Source organism: Centruroides sculpturatus, unplaced genomic scaffold (assembly GCF_000671375.1).
Source record: "Centruroides sculpturatus isolate CEXI.00-Female unplaced genomic scaffold, Cexi_2.0 scaffold522, whole genome shotgun sequence".
Lineage (NCBI taxonomy): Eukaryota > Metazoa > Arthropoda > Arachnida > Scorpiones > Buthidae > Centruroides > Centruroides sculpturatus.
In genome coordinates this window covers 123,482-143,817 of record NW_019384746.1, presented here as the reverse complement: position 1 = coordinate 143,817, position 20,336 = coordinate 123,482, and the positions used below count along the sequence as shown (strand labels likewise).

Here is a 20,336-nt window from a genome sequence, read left to right as displayed (position 1 = left end):
TTGTAGTATATTTACTACAATCATATTCATATCTAACAATCTGTAAGCAGGAAAGTCATATCAAATTTTAAACTACTTTATAGTTTGTTTTATAATGCCCAATCAATGTGTCGTGCTTATTCTTAATGTCTGCTATTCAGTTACAACAAGCACTTACCACAAGGAATATCATACAAGGCAAAACCAGTTAGACAACATTATATGAGTTATCCCATAAAGGGTGCTAGTGGTTAGATTGCTAACTCTGAGATAGTTTGTAATGGGCAGTCAACAAGTATTCAAACACTTGTTGACTGCCCACTACAAACTATCTCAGTGACTTTTATGACTCATGTAGATTATAGTGTTAAAAGTCATTATTTCATCAAATAAATTTTAAAATTATATCAATGTTGAGAAAAATATATATATAATTAAGTAAAAATTTAGAAAGAAAAATAATAGGCTAATTTACACTTAAATTTTATTTTATAAACCCAAATTAAATTTATATTTTTTTAAGGAAGAAAAACATCAAAATTTTATGAAATTTTATTGAAAATATTAAAAAAAAAAACTTTACTCACATCAAAATAAGAAAAATAAATAGAAATTTGTTAAAGTAAAAAAAAATTGAAACAGAAATAACTAATTTAATTAGTTAACAATCATTTTTTATATAAATTGATTTCTACTTCCTGAGGCAAAGGGCTCTATTTCCAACAAAAATTGAAAATCAAAAATGTTTTATAATTATTACAGAACATTTTCATTATAGATATTGGGGATCTAGTAAAGAATACTAATTAGATATGATGCAAAGTGCACAACTTTTTTTTTTTTTGTGATAGAACCTTTTACTTTGGGGTGGAAATAGATCTTGGTTAGAATTATGTTCTTAAATCATATAAACTTGGAGAAATATTAAATTTGAATGACATAAAGGTGTATTGTTTGCTTTTTTGAGTTAACTGCAGTAGCAAGTTGGACTTTATTGAATGACATATATTGTTAAGAAATTTTGGGTTCTTTAGCTTTTGTTATTCAATAATAATATAATTTCTGAGCTTTGTAAACAGAAAAATCAACAATGCTATGATTCTGATTATAGATTAATTAATAATGATGATTCAAAATTTGACAAATTTATATCTTTCAATTATATATGCTATGTATTTGACTTATTGAAATGAGACTAAAAAATGTGGAATATGAATTTAATATTTCTTATAATTAATTCTTTTTAAACTTTACACTGCTTTCAAAAAAAGATGGATCCCAAGATATTAACCAAGAAGGAAATAGATGATCAATGGAGGGTAAGAGAAAGTGGGAAGTGAGTTAATATTGGTGTTTGTGTGCATGGCCACACTGCATGAATAGACAAAAAAAATCTACTTGCATGTTTTGAAATATGTGTAGATTATTATCCATAAAAGTCCGTTTTTTAAAGTGTTTCACTCATCACAACTCATTGTCTTAGTATAACATTAATTTTTATTAAACATTTATTATTTTTATATAGGGTGAAGCATTACGACAGACATTACTGACTAGATATTTTGGAAAAAGTCATACAAAGCGTGATGCATCATCCACAATGAATAAACAAAATCCTACAAATAATTCAGTTCCTAGTAGCAATATTACCCATGGCCCGGGAGGAGTAATGTTAAGCCGAGCCCAAATGACTTTAGCAGAAGTTCAATGTCATTTAGATCATGAAGGTGCATCGAATTTAGTAGTAGAATTAATTATGAAGAATCCAAATCACGCAATATTTTTAGAAAGTGTTGAACTGGGAAAAGCTCTTTTGGAAGGTGGAAATCCTGTTATTCAGGTTAGGAAAATTTCTTATGTTATTTTTTTAATCAAAGTAAAAGCATTTAAAAATAAATTTGTATATTATTTCAGAAATCTATGTATATGAAATTAACATCAGGCAATATATCTGAAAAATTTTTTAAAGTATTTTATGATAAAATGAAAATTGCTCAACAAGAAATTAAATCAACAGTTACAGTAAACACAGCAGATATTGCAGCACATGCTGGAGAAGAAAAGGATAGTTTAGGAAAGGATAATAGCAAAGATGGAAGAAAACTTAAAGGTAATTTGTTCAGTTACAGAAAATATAATACATGTACTGGTATGTAATAATATCTGATTAAAATAGTAAGTGATTTAAATTTGATAGCATTAATAATAATTAGTTTGTCACATCAACATTGAATTTAAACTTGGTATAGATATATTATTCATTTATTTATTTACTTCATAACTAAATAATCACTTATGTTTATAGTATTGAAGCAGAATGGTGTAGTTATTACTGAAGAATTAAAAGAACAATTAGAAGATGCTGCTTTAGCCACAAATAAAGCATATGCTCATTTACGTAATCTTGGTTCCACATCACCATCACAACCTTCAGATATGGATATTTTAACTATTAGTCAAGGTAACAGTTTAATATTTAAGTAGAGATGTAATACTTATAATTTGATTTTTGACTTCTCTTTTGGGCATTGAATTAGAATAAAACATTGAATATTAATCTAAGAATTATTTTAGAAATCAAAATTTATTTAAAGAATTGTATAAAATTTGGTATCATATTAAGAGTATAGGCATCTCCTGTTTAATGTCAGTAATCCGTTCCTAAAAACAACATTTTTCATGACAGTGCTAACTGGTAGTCTATTTCTCATTATTTTAAATGTGAACAATAATAATATGTTACAATGTCGCCCAAGTCTCTCAACTAATTTTCTTAAACATAATTAAAATACAATAAAATACCAATATATAAGTAATAAATAATCATGTTAAGATGAAAAATGCTTAAAGAATTGATTTCTGATCATTACATGCTGTTGCCATGCCTTATTGTAAATGTAAGGTGTTTTGGTATGGTATGCAAGTTGTATACATATTATTATATATAAAGAAACTGTTCATTTACAACCATATTAATTGCTTGTTGATCAATCAGACAATTAATATGGTTGTTAATAAACAGTTTCTTTATTAGATGCCACATGTAATAGTCTGTTTTATTTTGGTGAAACTCCAAATCAGATTCAGACTATACATATTACTATCAACATCTTTGAATTTTTGGTAACATGATTTTATTTACTTTCACAACATGGCCATATCTGCCTGCTCTAGATTAAGGTCTATAACATAGGGTAAAATGCCTTGGTACTCATGTGAAGAAGACTAAACCTTATAGCTCTATGAAGGTCCATTTAATGAGAAATAATTGTTTATATTATGTTTTTCAAGGCTTATTTATTCTGTAAACATTTTTTCTCCTATGTAACTGTGAATGTCAAGTTGTTCAAAAGTGTTTATTAACAGTATTGATGTGGCTGTGATGTGAAATAATATTTGTTCAGTGTATCATTATATGTAATAAATTGCACTTTCTTTTGTTGATTCTTCTTGGTTTATTCTCTATATATTGTTATTACAAACAACAATCATAGCTTAAATGGCTTAAATATTCTACTTTGCATATCTGTTGAACACTTTTGGTATATATCATAGCAAGGCCAACACAAGGTTTTGGGGGTTTAATCCCACCAATTTGGGAAGAATCAAAAAATTAAAATTAAACAGTATATTGTGTATAACTTATTTTGTAGCTATTCAGTTCTTCCTTAGTTAACTGTATTATGTTATTCTGTATTGTAAAAATTAATAAGCTATATTATAAAAAATAATATTTTTTTTCCAAAACTTTGCCCTTTTAAAAATTTTGTGAATGAGCCTATATCGTAGTGATTTCATTTTCATGGTGACTACTGTATATACATTCTATGAAGTTTAGACACTAAAAAACTAAGAAATGTTCTACCAGAAAAATGTCAATTGAGAAGACATTTTGCAGGATATACTATATCTGTATTTGCAAATAAATATGAAAAAGTTCAAAAATCATTGACTTAAGAACATAAAATGATAACTTTATATATTGATTATATTTAAAATTAAAAATAATGGTTTGAATTAAGTACTTTATCATACACAGATTAATGTATTTAATATATGATTTATGTAGTTTCTCAGTCATGTAATGCATTAGAAGAGATATTAGCTGAAAAAGCAGAAAAAAGTAAAGATGCTGAAGAAAATAAGCTGGCACCAGATATTGAAATAATGCAACCAATTCTTCGGTTCTTGCAATTACTTTGTGAAAATCATAATAATAATCTTCAGGTCAGTATTGTGTTAAAAGTTGTTATAAAATAGTACAATAATATTACATAAATATTTAAGATATCATTAGTATGATATTTTTAAATAAAAAAAACTATAATTTTTATTGTTATATTTAACCACAGTTAACAAGTAACTTTGAAGTTTTTTAGAAAATTTTTGTGTAAATTATTTGCATATTATTTTAAAATATGTTAGCCATTTTTCTTAGTTGTTAAATTTAATTAAAAAATGTCAACATATTCTAGAAGTTTTATAGTTTATTACATTTATTAGTTTATTATTGTAATCTATTGTTTTTAGCCCTTAATGTTTTATTCTTAGTCTATATCAATTAGATACATATATACAGTAGAGCGTCGTTTATCCGAATCAATTGGGGACTGGAGTTGTTTGGAAAATTGATATTTCGGATAACTGATTATGTACGAAAAAATATAACCTGTCCCATGTTGAAATTTTCTCTGTTGCGTGTTGCTTTGCGTTGAATTTTCGTCAATGTTAAGCTTAACAAAGACTATTGTATCATTAAAAATTATTTTTTTATTTTGTACAAACAAAATAAATATATTGAAAAATATAAAAACAATAAAAAATTCTACTTCAGAAGTTAATTTAGTATCAAAAACGTAAAATATTTGAGTAGCCACAGATTGCAGTGCCACAGCACTAGCGAAAATTTAAATTTGCCGACTGGAATTCTTTCGGATAGTTGACTTTCAGATAAACGACGCTTTACTGTACATGAGGGCTTATCACACCAGTGAATGAGAATTAAATTACAAAATCTTTAATGATTATCTACAATAAGGTACAGCTTTTTTTTTTTTGATAATATGTTATATAGAACACTTAAAATGCATTTCAGAGTCAATATGTCCCCCTTTAGTTAGTGTTCATAAAATTATATAAATAAATTGTAACATTATATAAATCAGGGGTGGCCAACCTGCGGCTCGCGAGCCGCATGCGGCTCTTTGAATGATTATTTGTGGCTCTCGATAAATGTACCCGAGTTCCCTTTTCATTTTTGTGTTACTATATTTTAAAAAATTATTATTGTTCCGTATGTGTTTCAAAATGTCTTTTAAATTACTAACAACAAATATGAAAGACTAAGTGCAACGTTGTAACAAATTTCATTTCCGTCCAAGTTAAGAATGATATGACTCATCGAAAACTGCGCGAACGAACATAAACAGTGGCGTAATCGTCCATTATCAACCGAGTCCAGACCGATTTTGAATTTGTAAACTGTCATTGCAATGGACAGTTGACATTGTGCTCTGGAGGAAACAATTTGCATCACTCTTGCTACGGATATAATTTGTAATCTGGAATTTTTGCATACCTTTTTAATACGTATTTAATTGCGGCTCGGGAAAAATTTCAAATTTTGAAAAATGGCTTGGACTATCAAGAAGCTTGGCCACCCCTGATATAAATCATAAAAATATACATTAAAGAGCCATTGTAAATATGGCATGTTTACAATTATCATGGATGATGTCTCACAGTTGTAATAGTTTTTAAGAACATCACTTTTTTTACATTCTTACCTCCAGGAACAAAAAACATTTTATTTGAACTGGCTGATCCAACAGAAACTGATATGCACTACTACAGCTTCATTACACTGATAAGCTCTCGTGCATATATGTGTCTAATTGATATAGACTAAGAATAAAATTTATAAACTTATATGATATTAGATAGAGTAAACAATATTAAAGTAAATTTCTTGATTTTCTTCTCCATATTCATTTTTTAAATGTAAATGAAAAGTTTTTGTGAAAGTAAAATCTTATTTATTTTTATATCATCCAAATTTTGTAATTATTATATAATATATAATATGCTTGTATAATGTAATATATACCAATATATTTATTTATTTATATTAAAAAAATGTATTAAATTTATTTTCAGAATTTTTTGAGGCATCAGAATAATAAAACAAATTACAATCTTGTATCCGAAACATTAATGTTCCTTGACTGTATTTGCGGAAGCACTACTGGAGGTTTAGGCTTATTGGGATTATATATAAATGAAAATAATGTAAACTTAGTAAATCAAACATTAGAAACACTAACTGAATATTGTCAAGGACCTTGCCATGAGAATCAAGTAATTCTATATTTTCTAACTTACTTTATTTTACTCTGATAGTTACCATAATTTGTTTTATTTTGTTTAATAGAATTGTATTGCAGCTCATGAAAGTAATGGTATTGATATAATCATTGCATTAATTTTAAATGATATTAATCCACTTGGGAAAAAAAGAATGGATTTAGTATTGGAATTAAAAGTAAGTTGGTAATATTTAAACCTAAAACAAGTAAACGATAACAATACTTTTATCATTAAATTAATATATTTGAAAATTGTTTGTTTTATTAAAATTATTCCTATTTTTTTATGAAATGGAATAAAATATTATAGTCTTTTCTTAAATATTTATTTATTTTCTCTGAATATGAATGAAATGTATTTTATTATTCAATTAAAATATTGTATTTTATTAAAGAATAATGCTTCCAAACTTTTATTGGCTATAATGGAAAGCAGAGCTGATAGTGAAAATGCAGAGAGAATATTGTATAATATGAGTCCAAAACAACTGGTAAGATTTTATTTTTATTGTTAATATACTATAAAAATGTTAAATGAAACTGTCTTAAAATCAGACAATACAAGATGTCTATTATATCATTATTGTATGTCTGCAGACCCACTTCTGTCTATTGATACCTAATTTGTTCAAATCTGCTAAGAAATCTGAGTTCAGCTAGAGAAACTCTCCATAATGTAATATATAAATAGATACCAATAATGGAGTATACTTGTTCTATTTGAAGAATTGCAGCTAATATATTAATTTTCTTAGTTTATCTTAAAGTCAGACTTCATTTATTTTATCTGCAGTCAATTTGACAGTTATGTAACTTGTAAAATATCCAGACTTGTTTGTAGTCATATTAACTACCACATAGTTTCATTTTATTATTATTCTATTTTTTTCTTTTCATTTACCATTTGAAGTTTATTATTTTATGTTAAATATGTGTTACAGTACTGTACTGTACATATTATTAAATAATGTTTATATTTCTATTGAGTTTTTGGTCAATTGACGTATAGGATTTATGACATTATATTTTATTTATAAGAAAATATATTTAACTATTGATATATATTTATCAGCCCTCATGACAACCACATCATTCGCAGCCATCCAACGTTTACATTCATTCAGACAAGTCCACCTTTTTCTGAAGGAACATGATGTGATTCTCAAGAAGCAAAAGTGTGCTCAAAAATACACAATAAAGCAACTTGCTACTAAAAAGCCTCTTCTGCAAAAGCTGCTTGATGGAATTTCAAAGATGTCAATCTTGATGTGGTTATTGACAACAAGTCCTACTTCACTTTTGACAAATGTGAATGTGCTGGTAACAATCACTGTTTCACCAAAGAAGGGCTAGACAGATACAAAATTGTTTTTAACCCTCAGAATACAAGGAGAATTTGTATAGCAAAACCAGTCAAAGAACTTTCTCTTGGCCAATTTCATTTCGAATGGATTAAGCCAATTTCGTGTTTAAAGAGATAGATGAGTTAAAAGAAAGTTTTTGTCTATTAGTTTCACAAATGCTGAATTTCTTTAGTGTAATAATAGGCTAGATGTTAATCATATATAAAAACAAAAAAAATCTGGTTTTTAGATATTTTGTTATTAATACATGCTGTGTGTGTAAATTTTTATTTTTATTAAGTAAAATTTTCTACAGATTTTGTTTCTAACATTAAACTTATAATTTGTTTGCATCAATTAGCATTTAGCATCTTTTTAATCATTAAACTTGTTATTTAATATTTAATTTTTAACATAGTAGTCCTAATCATTTTATATTTTAAAATATTACTGTATGTCTTTACACTATAAATATTTTAATTTCTCATAAATTATCAGATAGACTTTTTAATAAAATTATTGGTTTATAATTAAAATAATATATTCCTGCTACAGTTAGATGTTGCTTGTATGGCATATCATCAGGAAGGTGATGACGATGAAGATGATGAAAGCGAAGAAATGATTGAAGGTGACGATGGTGTTTCGTCAAAAGAAGTTGGTCATAATATTTACATATTATGTCATCAGTTAGCTCAGCATAACAAAGAACTGGCATCTTTACTTAAAATAAATCATAATGATCCAGATTCAAAAATGAATCAAGCACTTCAATATTATGCTAGTCACACAGTTCAGATTGAGGTAACCATTAAATTTATTTCAAGTAATTTATTTTTTTAAAATAAAATAATTTTGTTTGTATAAATTTTTAAATTTTACTTTTTTTTTTAATTTGAATACAGATTGTTCGTCATGATCGTACAATGGAACAAATTGTTTTTCCAGTGCCACAGATATGTGAGTTTTTAACTAGAGAATCTAAAATGAAAGTTTATTTTACAGCAGAGAGAGACGAGCAAGGAAGTAAGGTATTTATTAATACAAATTTGTTTCATTCTTTTTATAAATAATTTACTCTTATTTAAAAAAAAAGCTAACTTTTTAATATTGATTGGATAAATGTAGGTTTCAGATTTCTTTGAAAGAACAGAAGATTTATTTAGTGAAATGAAGTGGCAGAAAAAATTAAGAGGTAAGTTAAAAAAACTTTAAATACAAAAATTATGTTCAAGCATTTTTATAACAAAATTAAAAAATATTGATGTTAACTCAGCACAAATCAAATAATAATATATTCTCAGTATATTACCATTTTTTAAATAATTAGTCTTGAAAAATTTAACTCTTGTACATTTATAAATAATCTCAAAAAATAAACTGTAATATATTCTATAATCTAATAAATATAACTGTTTGGAATATTTGAAATTTTTTTTTTGTTTAATTCAAAAATACAAATGAAAGAACTTGGTAAGAAATGTCTTTAAATATATAATAAATTGCTTTAGTGGCATAATGCTTACAGACTCTGGTTGCATTTTTGAGGTATAGTTCATCTTGAAACCAGATTCCAATAGTTTAATCTTTTAAATGCCATTCATATGTAGTTGTGTTAGTACAGTTCTTTTTATGAAAATATTAACTTGAGATTAGTTTTAACTAATCTAATCACTTTTTAAACAACTTTTAAAATGTTTTTATAATTTATTTCTAGACAGTTTTCTCATTTCTAATTTTTACTCTTCAGGATTTCAGTAGTGAGTCATTTTTATGTTACTTATATTATAGATTAAAATTTCTTCATATATTACTGATATTTCTTTAAATATTTAAAAACTGTCTGCAGATTAGATATAGTTGTTTAAAAAGTGCTTGGATTAGTTAAAAACTAATCTGAAGTTTGTATTTTCATAAAAATAACTGTACTATAGAACTATGGAAAGTTTATACATATTATTCAATTAAAGTATTTCATAATTTGAAGGCTTATGTACAGGTATACCTCGAGTTATGTCATTCTCGATTATATGTCATTTGTCAAAAAATATATATGGAAATTTTTCCATATATTTTTTTTGCAAATCAAGTTTAAGTCATTTTATTCGACTTTATGTCTGTCCGCCACAAATATTGAAGTCATAATATCACTAGAAAAGCATTAAAGCACATAAAATCATATTAAAATATGTACATTTACAGTANATATATTTTTATTGCAAATCAAGTTTAAGTCATTTTATTCGACTTTATGTCTGTCCGCCACAAATATTGAAGTCATAATATCACTAGAAAAGCATTAAAGCACATAAAATCATATTAAAATATGTACATTTACAGTAAATGTTAATATAATCATCATAATCCTAGAGAACGAAACATGAAAACATCTGTGTCATCTTATTTAGTGGTCTTTAAGTGCTCAATATTGGTGTTTTCCATGGTAGTTCCAATATCTACCATTTGGCATTGTTTTCAGCGCCACTCGATATTAGTAAATTTAATATAAATTAGTTTATTTTCTACTGTCATAAGATAATTTTAATAACTGTATTTGTTATTTAACCTTATAAAATCATTTTATTTTATAATGTCTTAGAGCAAACCACATTCACAAATAAAGAGTATGCGATGTACTGTAAACATTGCCAAATTGTAAACATGTACATTTACAAGTATGTACTGTACGTACATGAATTCATAAATTTAGATTACTTTTTTCGTACTATATTAAAAATTAAAATTTATTGGTTTGTAAGCTTAAAATAGATTNTTGTCATCTTATTTAGTGGTCTTTAAGTGCTCAATATTGGTGTTTTCCATGGTAGTTCCAATATCTACCATTTGGCATTGTTTTCAGCGCCACTCGATATTAGTAAATTTAATATAAATTAGTTTATTTTCTACTGTCATAAGATAATTTTAATAACTGTATTTGTTATTTAACCTTATAAAATCATTTTATTTTATAATGTCTTAGAGCAAACCACATTCACAAATAAAGAGTATGCGATGTACTGTAAACATTGCCAAATTGTAAACATGTACATTTACAAGTATGTACTGTACGTACATGAATTCATAAATTTAGATTACTTTTTTCGTACTATATTAAAAATTAAAATTTATTGGTTTGTAAGCTTAAAATAGATTATTATTAACAATATATTATTAAAAATGCATTTATAAATAAAATACAAAACTGGGAATGGTTATTTGTGGTTTAGCCTAGTGACAAGTAAATTTGGAGAAAAGTAAATTCGATTTACATCATTTTTTGACTTAAGTCGCCTCTCCTGGAACCAATTACCAACATAAGGCAAGGTATACCTGTATTAGCATTTTGAGCAATATATGAGATTGTAAATTTTACAATTATGATATTTATGTTTCAGTTGAGAATATATAATTAAAATGGTATTTAATATGGTATAGTTTATATTTTCATTAAATTATTTAAATGTAAAGTACAGTAAGACCCCACTTAATGTGGGTGATGCATTCCGATATGACAAAGCACTAAACATAACAGCATTAAATGAGGTCATTTCAACATAGAGTAAATAGGAAAAAGGGAACACGTGACCAAAAATAAACAGATTTTACTTTAATTTTTAAGTTATTTTTATATTAATTTGCATAATAATATATGTTAAATAACACAAATGTGTGCACACAGAAATGTAAAGTTCATTTTTTGTGATGAAGGTCCTGGCAAATCTGAAATTCTTGTTTTTTTCAATAAAGTTGTGTAGTTTCTTTTGTTGCTTTTTTTTCTTTCATTAAGCAAATGTCGGTAGCAAGAGATCTCATCCAAAATGCTCATTTTGCTTTTGCACTCCTTTCAAAATCTGGATCTTTCACTACAGTTTGACCAATGATTTTGGTTATCATTACCAAACTTTTACTAAGGAAATCTGTAGAGAAATTCTTTGGATTCTTCATTTTCAGAATCACTGTTTTCCAGTTCTACATGAATTCCTTGTTCTGCCAGTTCTTGAAGGTTGTCATTGGTAAGGCTGTCACCAGAAACCTTCAGTAACTCCTCAATATCCTGCTCGTCTATATCTTCTAGTCCTGCTGTATCGATTAGGTTGACAATTTAGTCAATGATAGACTCTTCTCATTGAAAATTCTTGGATACCTTCAGACATAACTTCTTCCACACTTTGTTCATGCATTTATCAGTTAATTCATACCAAGCAAAGTCAATATTTCTTATGACATCCATAATGTTATATTTTTTTCAAAATTGCACAAAACAAACATAGATTTAAGGGAAATACAGCACTATGACAAATTGCCTCCTTTTGCTGATTGGTTCATGTTCATAAATAATCGTATATATGAATCAATGAAATGCTGCGATAATTTGAATCAGTGTAAATTTTGAACTTTTTTTAGGTTTCAAGTAGACCACATTATATTGAATCAGCATTAATTGAGGCAGCATTAAGTGGGGTCTTACTGTATTACATTTTTATTATTCTAATAATTTTTTATTTAATACTTATATTTTTGTAATATTTTTTAAAATATAATATACTTCATGACAATTTATATATTTTAAAAATGATGATTTTCAATTTAACCCATTATTTGTTTTAGGTCAACCGTTACTTTATTGGGTTAGTCGTCACATGTCCATGTGGAGCACTATTGCATTTAATTTTGCAGTTTTAATAAATGTAATCGTTGCATTTTTCTATCCTTTCAATGAAGTTAAAGGTATTATTTTTTTTATTTTACAAGTAAAATATTATTGTAGAAAAAGTATCCAAAAATAATTAGCTAGTGTAATTAATATTCCATTTTGAAACTATTCTATTAGAATATTATCCTAAGAGTAATTATCATTTTTATTTATTTTTGAGAAAAAGAGAATGACAAAGTTTCATAATAAATCTTCATATTTTATAAAAATGATTATGGAAAAGGGAATTACATAAATTAAAACCAATTATAAAATCCACTTCCTGGATAAAAAATTGAATAAAAACAAATATAAATTTATTAATAATTATAATTTGCCATTGCAAATAGCTTGCCATAGTCTGTTGAAATATTTATTATTTAATAACTTTTTTATATATAATAAAAACATTTAACACATCATCTTAATTCCCAATTTTAGATTATAAATTTTACATGCGTTATTTAATTTTGAAGTTATAAATTTTCTTAAAATAGAAAGCTTTTTCTGAATTTGAGGAAAATTTTAAAAGTAACAAGATTGCTTTACCAAGAAATGAATTAGGTGTATAAGATAAAAAATTACTTCTGTTATCTTTCAAAATATTTTCCTGATGAATTATATTGATCTTAGCATTTAACTTATTTTTCAAACATTAATTCAATTTCTTTTGATTAATAATGTTTAAAATATTTATAATTTTATATCTCATTCTATCTGAATAATAACACACATATTACCAGTTTGTTTGAAGTTATAGCAGAAAAGACAAAAAGACATATGATGCAAGGCCGAACAAATATGATGATTGATTAATTCAATATTGATTTCTTCACTTAAGACTCTTACACAGTTTGTTCATTATGAATTATAGTAGAACCCCTCTAGTCCGCCCTTGGCTAGTCCATCACTCCGGTTAATCCGACAGTGGTTGGAGTCAAGAAACTTGTCCTGACTCGTCGGTGATTCACTGTCCGTGGCATTTTTCTGTGTTTATTACAGTATATGTTTTACATTGTGTGTACATGTACAGTTTTGTGTGTGTTTTTAACATGTCATGAGTGAAACGTAAACACATTACTCTTTCATTAAATGAAAAATTAGCAGTGCTACAAAGACTGGACAAAGGGGAAGATTGTTTATTTTACTTTTTTCTGATATGGATTATCAGAAAAAAGTAAAATAAACAATCTTCCCCTTTGTCCAGTCTTTGTAGCACTGCTAATTTTACCTTTTTTGCGTCCCGACCATACCCCCAGTCCCAAAGGTTACGGATTAGAGGGGTTCTACTGTAGTGTTTTATATCACTTAATGAACATAACTAACACTAATCTTTTTGAGTTCAGCATTATCATCATTCATTTTCCCAAACTATTTTATTGGCTTTATTATGGTACTATTGTATATTCAAAACTTGTAGGCTTGTTGAGAACTTACAGAGAAAAAATAATTATTTATTGTGATATCATCACAATAACAGACTGCATTTTTTAATTTTAAAAAATTAAAAAATGCAGTCTGTCATTGTAGTTAACCTCAAAAGTTTGTATACAGTTAATTGGGGTCTCTGGCTCCTAAGCTTTTCATATCTCATCTGGATTTTCATGACCTTGCCCCTAATCATACCAGTCTTCTATCTAACTCTAGAAAATTTTGAATTGAAATCACATGACTTCTGGTCCATATTGGAAGTTTGTATATAGTTAATCAGTGCCTCTGTTCCCTAAGCTCCCCATATCTGATCTTGATTTTCATCTAACTAACTTCATTCTCAGGATTAATGAAAGACAGACATACAGATGACAGTGGGAATGTATGGATCTGCAATTTGAAAATTGCAAATATCTTACAGGATAAACTGTTATTTGTCCTTTTTCTTGTCTAAAATTACTTGTGTGGTTGACTAACTTGTATGTAGGGTATAGCATCATTTTTTATCATATGAAATTTTATAGTAATAGTTTTTCAGAAACACATATAAATTATATAACAGGTTTTTGTTCAGATTTCAAATCTGTAATGGTTGCTTGAAAATCATGTTTACAAATGGATATCTGAACAACAGAGATAGATTAATGTAAACTTATCAAAACATATATACAGTTGGAACTTTAATAGTATATTATGCAATTAATTTATAATATAGGCAATTATTATAAACAAATTGTCATACAGTATTTTGTGGTTGACTACATCTATAACACTATACTTATGGAACTCAAAATCATGTATATACACAGTGTTTGCACACCTATGCCATAAAACTTTTATGTCATCATAAAAAATCATGTATAAACACAGCATTTGTGCACCCATGCCATAAAACTTTTATGGCATGGGTGCACAAATGCTGTGTTTATACATGATTTTTAGTTCCATAAGAATAGTATTATAGATATAGTCAACCACAAAATACATTAATTATGTGTTGTTATTTTCAGTAGTGACATCACCAAACTCATTACTTTCAAAATATTTTAATTATAAGAAATTCTTATTTAATTAATATTATGATTGGTATCAATATAAAACTGTAATAAAAAATTTTTAAATTTTGTTAATTGTAATTAAAATGACAAAATTAATAATTTTAGATTTGGATTCTCGAATTTCTGGACTCTTATGGACTGTAATGCTTGTATCTTTTGCTACAATAATTACTCTTCCACGAACTACTGGCATTCGTGTCTTTGTTACATCTGTTATATTTCGTATGATATATTCTATGGGCTTACAGCCATCACTATGGGTTTTAGGAACAGTAAATGTAAGTGTTATGATTTGTTTTCTTTCATGTATATATGTTATTTTTTTGGTGATTTAATTTTACAGGAAAAAATTTTTTAAAATTAAATCACCAAAACTAGTTGATTTTATGTATCACCAATTTCATTTCACTTTTTAAAAATAAATTCAATTTCTTTTAATGGTAATTGATTTTTACAAAAAAAAATTAATGAAGTCTAAATACAACCTCACCATAAACTGGAACTGTAATATTCGTAAATCACACCTAAATTCAAAATTTCCAGCAAATAAAAGTCAAAAACACATATCAAACGTTTTCAGCCACTAAATTTATCGACCTTCCTCAGGAAATATCAACTGGAAAAACTGTTCTATAAATAGAACTTAGCTGCCTTTTCCAGTTGATATTTCCTGAGGAAGGCCAATAAATTTAGTGGCTGAAAACGTTCAATATGTGTTTTTGACTTTTATTTGCTGGAAATTTTGAATTTAGGCGTGATTTACGAATAATGAAGTCTACAATTTAGGATTTTGTCTGTTCTCTTTTATTAAAATTTTTAATGATAATCCCATCAAAGATTGTTTGTTCATTAAAGATGATGTTTTTGAATGAGAATCAAAATACAAGATGATTATAATTAAAGTTCAGTTTTAAAATAAAACTGTTTGTGGGGTTACGCAAAATCACAATAGTTTACAGAAGGAAGAAAGTGATATGCTAAGAGCTACTGTTGAGAACACAGTAATGCCATGTAACTTGCTTATCAAAAATGGTGGACACCACATTGAACATGCTCTGTAACACGTTTTAAAACTGATTAAAAACATTTTCAATGATGTCTTCATGTCTTGTTTCATTTAACAATATTGCAGACAGCGCCATTTCCCATTGATGGTGAGTTTTTGAACTTTTTTCACAGAAAATAAATTGTCAAGATGTCCTGTACACTATTACCAAGTTTGATAACATTCTGTCCTGTAGTTTTCATTTTATGGCCATTTCAAAGTGGAACTTTAATTCTAATCACCCTGTATATTAAATAATATTTTAAAAGTTTTTTCCAGAAAGCATCTAAAGTTAATATTTTCTATATAATTAATTTCATTTTATATATTTTTTTCTAGCTAATAATTACCTCTGTACATTTAGTCAGCATCATGGGAAATCATGGAACTTTTACAAAAAGTTTTCGACAAATATTAACAGATTTTGAATTGTTATATCACATTGGTTACTTGATTGTATGCGTTTCAGGTCTTTGTATGCATCCGTTTTTTTACAGTGTACTTGTAAGTAAAAGTTGTTATTTTAATTAACATAATTATAGTGTTTACAGGGTTCCTAGGCACCTGGAAAGTCAGAAAAATCAGGGATTTTCATTACTGTTTGGGAAAGTCAGGAAAATTGTCAAAAAGTGAGGGAATTTGCCTCCTTTGCTGCCTTGTTGATTTTTTGCTGACAATATGCTTGACTAAGTGTAGCCATCTATAGGTGCAAGAAGTAATGTGGTTCAATACTTATGAAAAGAAGTGCAGAATATTTTCAGGACCCAAAATTTCTCCCAAGCATAGACAAAATTTTCCCAAAAATTTACAAGTACAAAGTGATTAATAATACCACCATATAAATTAAAATTGTTTCTTGTTTTTCATTTTAATAATTTTGATTGTATAACAAAACAATTTCTGATTTTTTTTCCCCCAGTTTATTAATATTTTATAAAGTTCAGGAAATTTATTAAGAGATAAATTTAATAAATATATTATCTTGTACCTGGATTGTACAGGATTTGCTAATGAATAATAAATAAACAATTGCTTTTTTTTTTCAAAGCCATGTACATTTATGATTGTGGATTAATAACAGAATAAACTATTTTAATTTAATAAAACATTTTATTTTTAGTTTTTATAATTTGACAATTATAAAAAAATATACAACTATTAATTAGAAAAAATAAATAATTAAAAAGTTGGAGAAGCAATAGCATATGTGCATAGTAAGTCAAATGCTGTTTTATTTTGTCATTGTGCTATACTTTAAGGGACATGAGGATCAGGGAATTTGTACAAAGTTGGTCAGGGAAAGTCATGGAATTTAAAACAAAAATTTGAGTAGGAACCCTGTATAAAACATTTTTTAAGTTAAATGATCAATTTATCTTTACAATTGGTGCATTATTACTGTATTATAAAATTACCAAATTATTTTAAATTTTAATAATAATATATCTTTTAATCGATATCACACCTTTTTCATCTTCCAGCAATACTTTATTAAAGGGAAACTTACATAGATTCCCTTTAAAGGAATCTATGTAAGTTGTTAATTAGAAACCTGGAAGCTATAGCCATAGAGAAATTTTTACCAAACATTCTATGTGCACTACATTGATGATATTTTGATTATGTGTATCTGAAAGTCTAAGCCAAATATAGAGGAGGACTTGCAAGCATTTAATCACAACCAATACAGATTAAGGTTAAAGCTCAACCAAAGTAGTAACAACCAGCTTCATTTCTTAGATCTTAACATTGAATTAAATAATGGACAAATAAAAACACAGGTGTCTTGCAAACTAACCCATAACCTTTGCATTGCAATTCAACTTGACCTTTCCTTTAAAATTTGATTTTTAAAAAGTTGTGTAGTTATCCTCACAAAGTTTGGTTATCTGTCTTAAAGTATACAATTAAAGGTATGCAAAATTAAAAAAAAAAAAAAACAGCACTCACTGAAAGTAGAAGTGAAATTTTAGTCCTTATAGGTCTCCCTTTCGAAAACATGTACCAATAGGAGATGGTTGGAGCTACTGACAACCTTTCCCTTTCCTCTGTTTAAATGAGTAAGAAGAAACATTGTGTTAAATGGTTTCTAGATGTGGAGGACAATGTATGATAAAGACACAAAGTGTGAGATTTATAGAAAGCTTCCCTAAGAATATTTCTAAGCATTTCTCACACAAAGAAAAATTGGTTAGGGGCATTGGCTTGAAAAAGTTGTTCTATTGATTTAAGCTGACCCAGGGGGTCAAGCCAATCCCTAGTGACATGGCAACAGTGGGCAAAATTTTAAAAAAAATTGACAATTTCAAAAATGTGATGTAAAATGCTACAAAATACTGAAAAAAATTACAAAAACAGGCATTACACCATATTTTGGTTTAAAAAAGACCTATCCCAAAAATTTCAGCCAAAATATGACTTTATAGGACATTTAATAGCCTTTCATTTATACTCAACATGATTCAAAGCTTGTCTCTGTGAAATCAGTTCAGTTGTACTAATAGAAAAAAAATATGACATGTCCTTAAAATCTGAGGCCTACATTATTAGTTGTAATGTCATATATAATCATTGGCAATAAATTTCCCATTGTTTAAAATATATATTTTTTTCAATTTTGTGTGTTGATGACTTGACTTAATTAAAGAATTCTTGCTTGTTAAATGTAGAATGTTACAATTAGCTTATTTTTTCTGTGCACTGTTTTTTGATTTCTTTTTTTTATGATAATTTGTGAAAAAGATATTTATATTCTACAAGAATAATTGATTTATGTAACTATAAAGCATTTGTTTTCTGTAAGACATTTTTTGTCTTGAACAAAAGAGCATTAATCTCCACGATGATGATATTGACATCAAGAAACACTTTTTTTTGTCAGTGTTGTTTCTTGTTTTCTGTATCAATTTATATAATTGCAAAATTCTTAAAATACTAGTTTGGTAAGAATACCAGTTAAATTATATTCTTACTGCCCTAGATGTAATTTTTTTTAAATTATAAGCATTTTTTGTTGTTTATTTGAATGTATTTGTCAGCATTTTTATTTTGATATTTAAATATGAATATTATAGTTGAATACTTAAAATCTAGAAACAAAAATGTAACATGAGTAAATTCTGGTTTCTATGTAGTATATTAAGGTTTTTTTATTTAATATATTAATTTAATTTAACATTATTAGCTTTTAGATGTAGTCTATCAAGAAGAAACTTTAAAAAATGTAATCAAATCAGTTACTCGAAATGGACGATCCATTATTTTAACTGCAATTCTTGCACTCATTTTGGTGTATTTGTTCTCCATAATTGGTTATCTTTTCTTCCGTGATGATTTTCTTATGGAAGTTGATGTTAGAGAGTCATCTAATCCAAATCTTCCAGGTAATGTTAAGTTTGTAATGTGAATATTCAAGAAGTAAATATATCAATTATATTTACATTGTTCTTTTCAGAAGTAATTGCTGCTGAGAGTGCAATGGCCAGTTCTGATAAAATGATTAACGAAATGAGAAAATTTAGTTCTGAAGGTAATGTAGATAATCAGCATTGTACTGCAGACAATGGAATAAATTGTTCTGAACAGAAATCATTTCAAGAAACCATTCAAAGTGTACAAAATAAAACTACCAAAAATAGTTTAGGTAAATTAATTTATTAATATCCATTAGTAGTGTTTTATCATTCATTTTAAATTTTCTTAACCACAAATCATAGTTAAAATCAATGAATTTTAAATAATTTATTATTATTATTTGATTTTTTGCATCTTTTTTAATACTTAGTTCAGTCAAAAAATAACCAGAATTATTTTTTTTAAGTACATCATTTAATATGTTTTAAAATATTCTCCCCTGTGGTTCCGGCAAGTATCCCACCACTTCATGAGATTTTTTTTCCCTTCTCCTAAAAGATGCTTGGCTGCTTGCAAACCCATTGCATTACCCCCTCTTGCAAGTTATCATTTGATTTCTATAGTTAAGCACATCATGCTTTATTGAATATGCCAACTAGGGTTTCTCAAACAGGATCCCAGTTGTCTTTTTAACCCAGGAAATCCTGCAAATTTCTTTAAAATTTACTTTTTTCTTATTTTGTATTAAGCTTGAGGAAATTTTGCAAATAGAAAGCACAATTAACTCATAAACTGTCAGAATACATTTGTATTTACTAATTTTAAACCTAGTTATTAGATTTTTAATTTTTGCTCATTATGGCATGTCACAAATGGTCAATAATCAATATGTAGCTTATCTGTGGTAGGACTCTCAAAATTCTTTACTTGTCAAAACCCGTAATATCTGGAATAATTGTGCTCATGTTGACTTAATTTTTAACCATGCCCATCAGCTTCAATAACTGCGTAACGCCAGGTTGTGCAAATTAGGCAAGGATACAAACAAGTACGAAGTCTGCAAGTATG

General features: G+C 26.9%; 1 protein-coding gene across 1 annotated transcript in view; it reads left to right on the top strand.

Annotated features, from left to right (window-relative positions):
* LOC111628452 (inositol 1,4,5-trisphosphate receptor-like) overlaps positions 1–20,336 on the top strand; it is a 174,488-nt gene that overhangs the window by 137,504 nt on the left and 16,648 nt on the right. The window contains exons 39-54 of the mRNA XM_023372248.1: positions 1,251–1,298; positions 1,505–1,819; positions 1,894–2,089; positions 2,285–2,440; positions 4,049–4,206; positions 6,136–6,336; positions 6,410–6,520; positions 6,740–6,835; positions 8,243–8,491; positions 8,593–8,718; positions 8,816–8,882; positions 12,296–12,415; positions 14,975–15,147; positions 16,254–16,418; positions 19,099–19,297; positions 19,369–19,557. Of these exons, the coding sequence (XP_023228016.1) occupies positions 1,251–1,298; positions 1,505–1,819; positions 1,894–2,089; positions 2,285–2,440; positions 4,049–4,206; positions 6,136–6,336; positions 6,410–6,520; positions 6,740–6,835; positions 8,243–8,491; positions 8,593–8,718; positions 8,816–8,882; positions 12,296–12,415; positions 14,975–15,147; positions 16,254–16,418; positions 19,099–19,297; positions 19,369–19,557 (2,569 nt within the window). The remainder of the gene's footprint in view (positions 1–1,250; positions 1,299–1,504; positions 1,820–1,893; positions 2,090–2,284; positions 2,441–4,048; positions 4,207–6,135; positions 6,337–6,409; positions 6,521–6,739; positions 6,836–8,242; positions 8,492–8,592; positions 8,719–8,815; positions 8,883–12,295; positions 12,416–14,974; positions 15,148–16,253; positions 16,419–19,098; positions 19,298–19,368; positions 19,558–20,336) is intronic.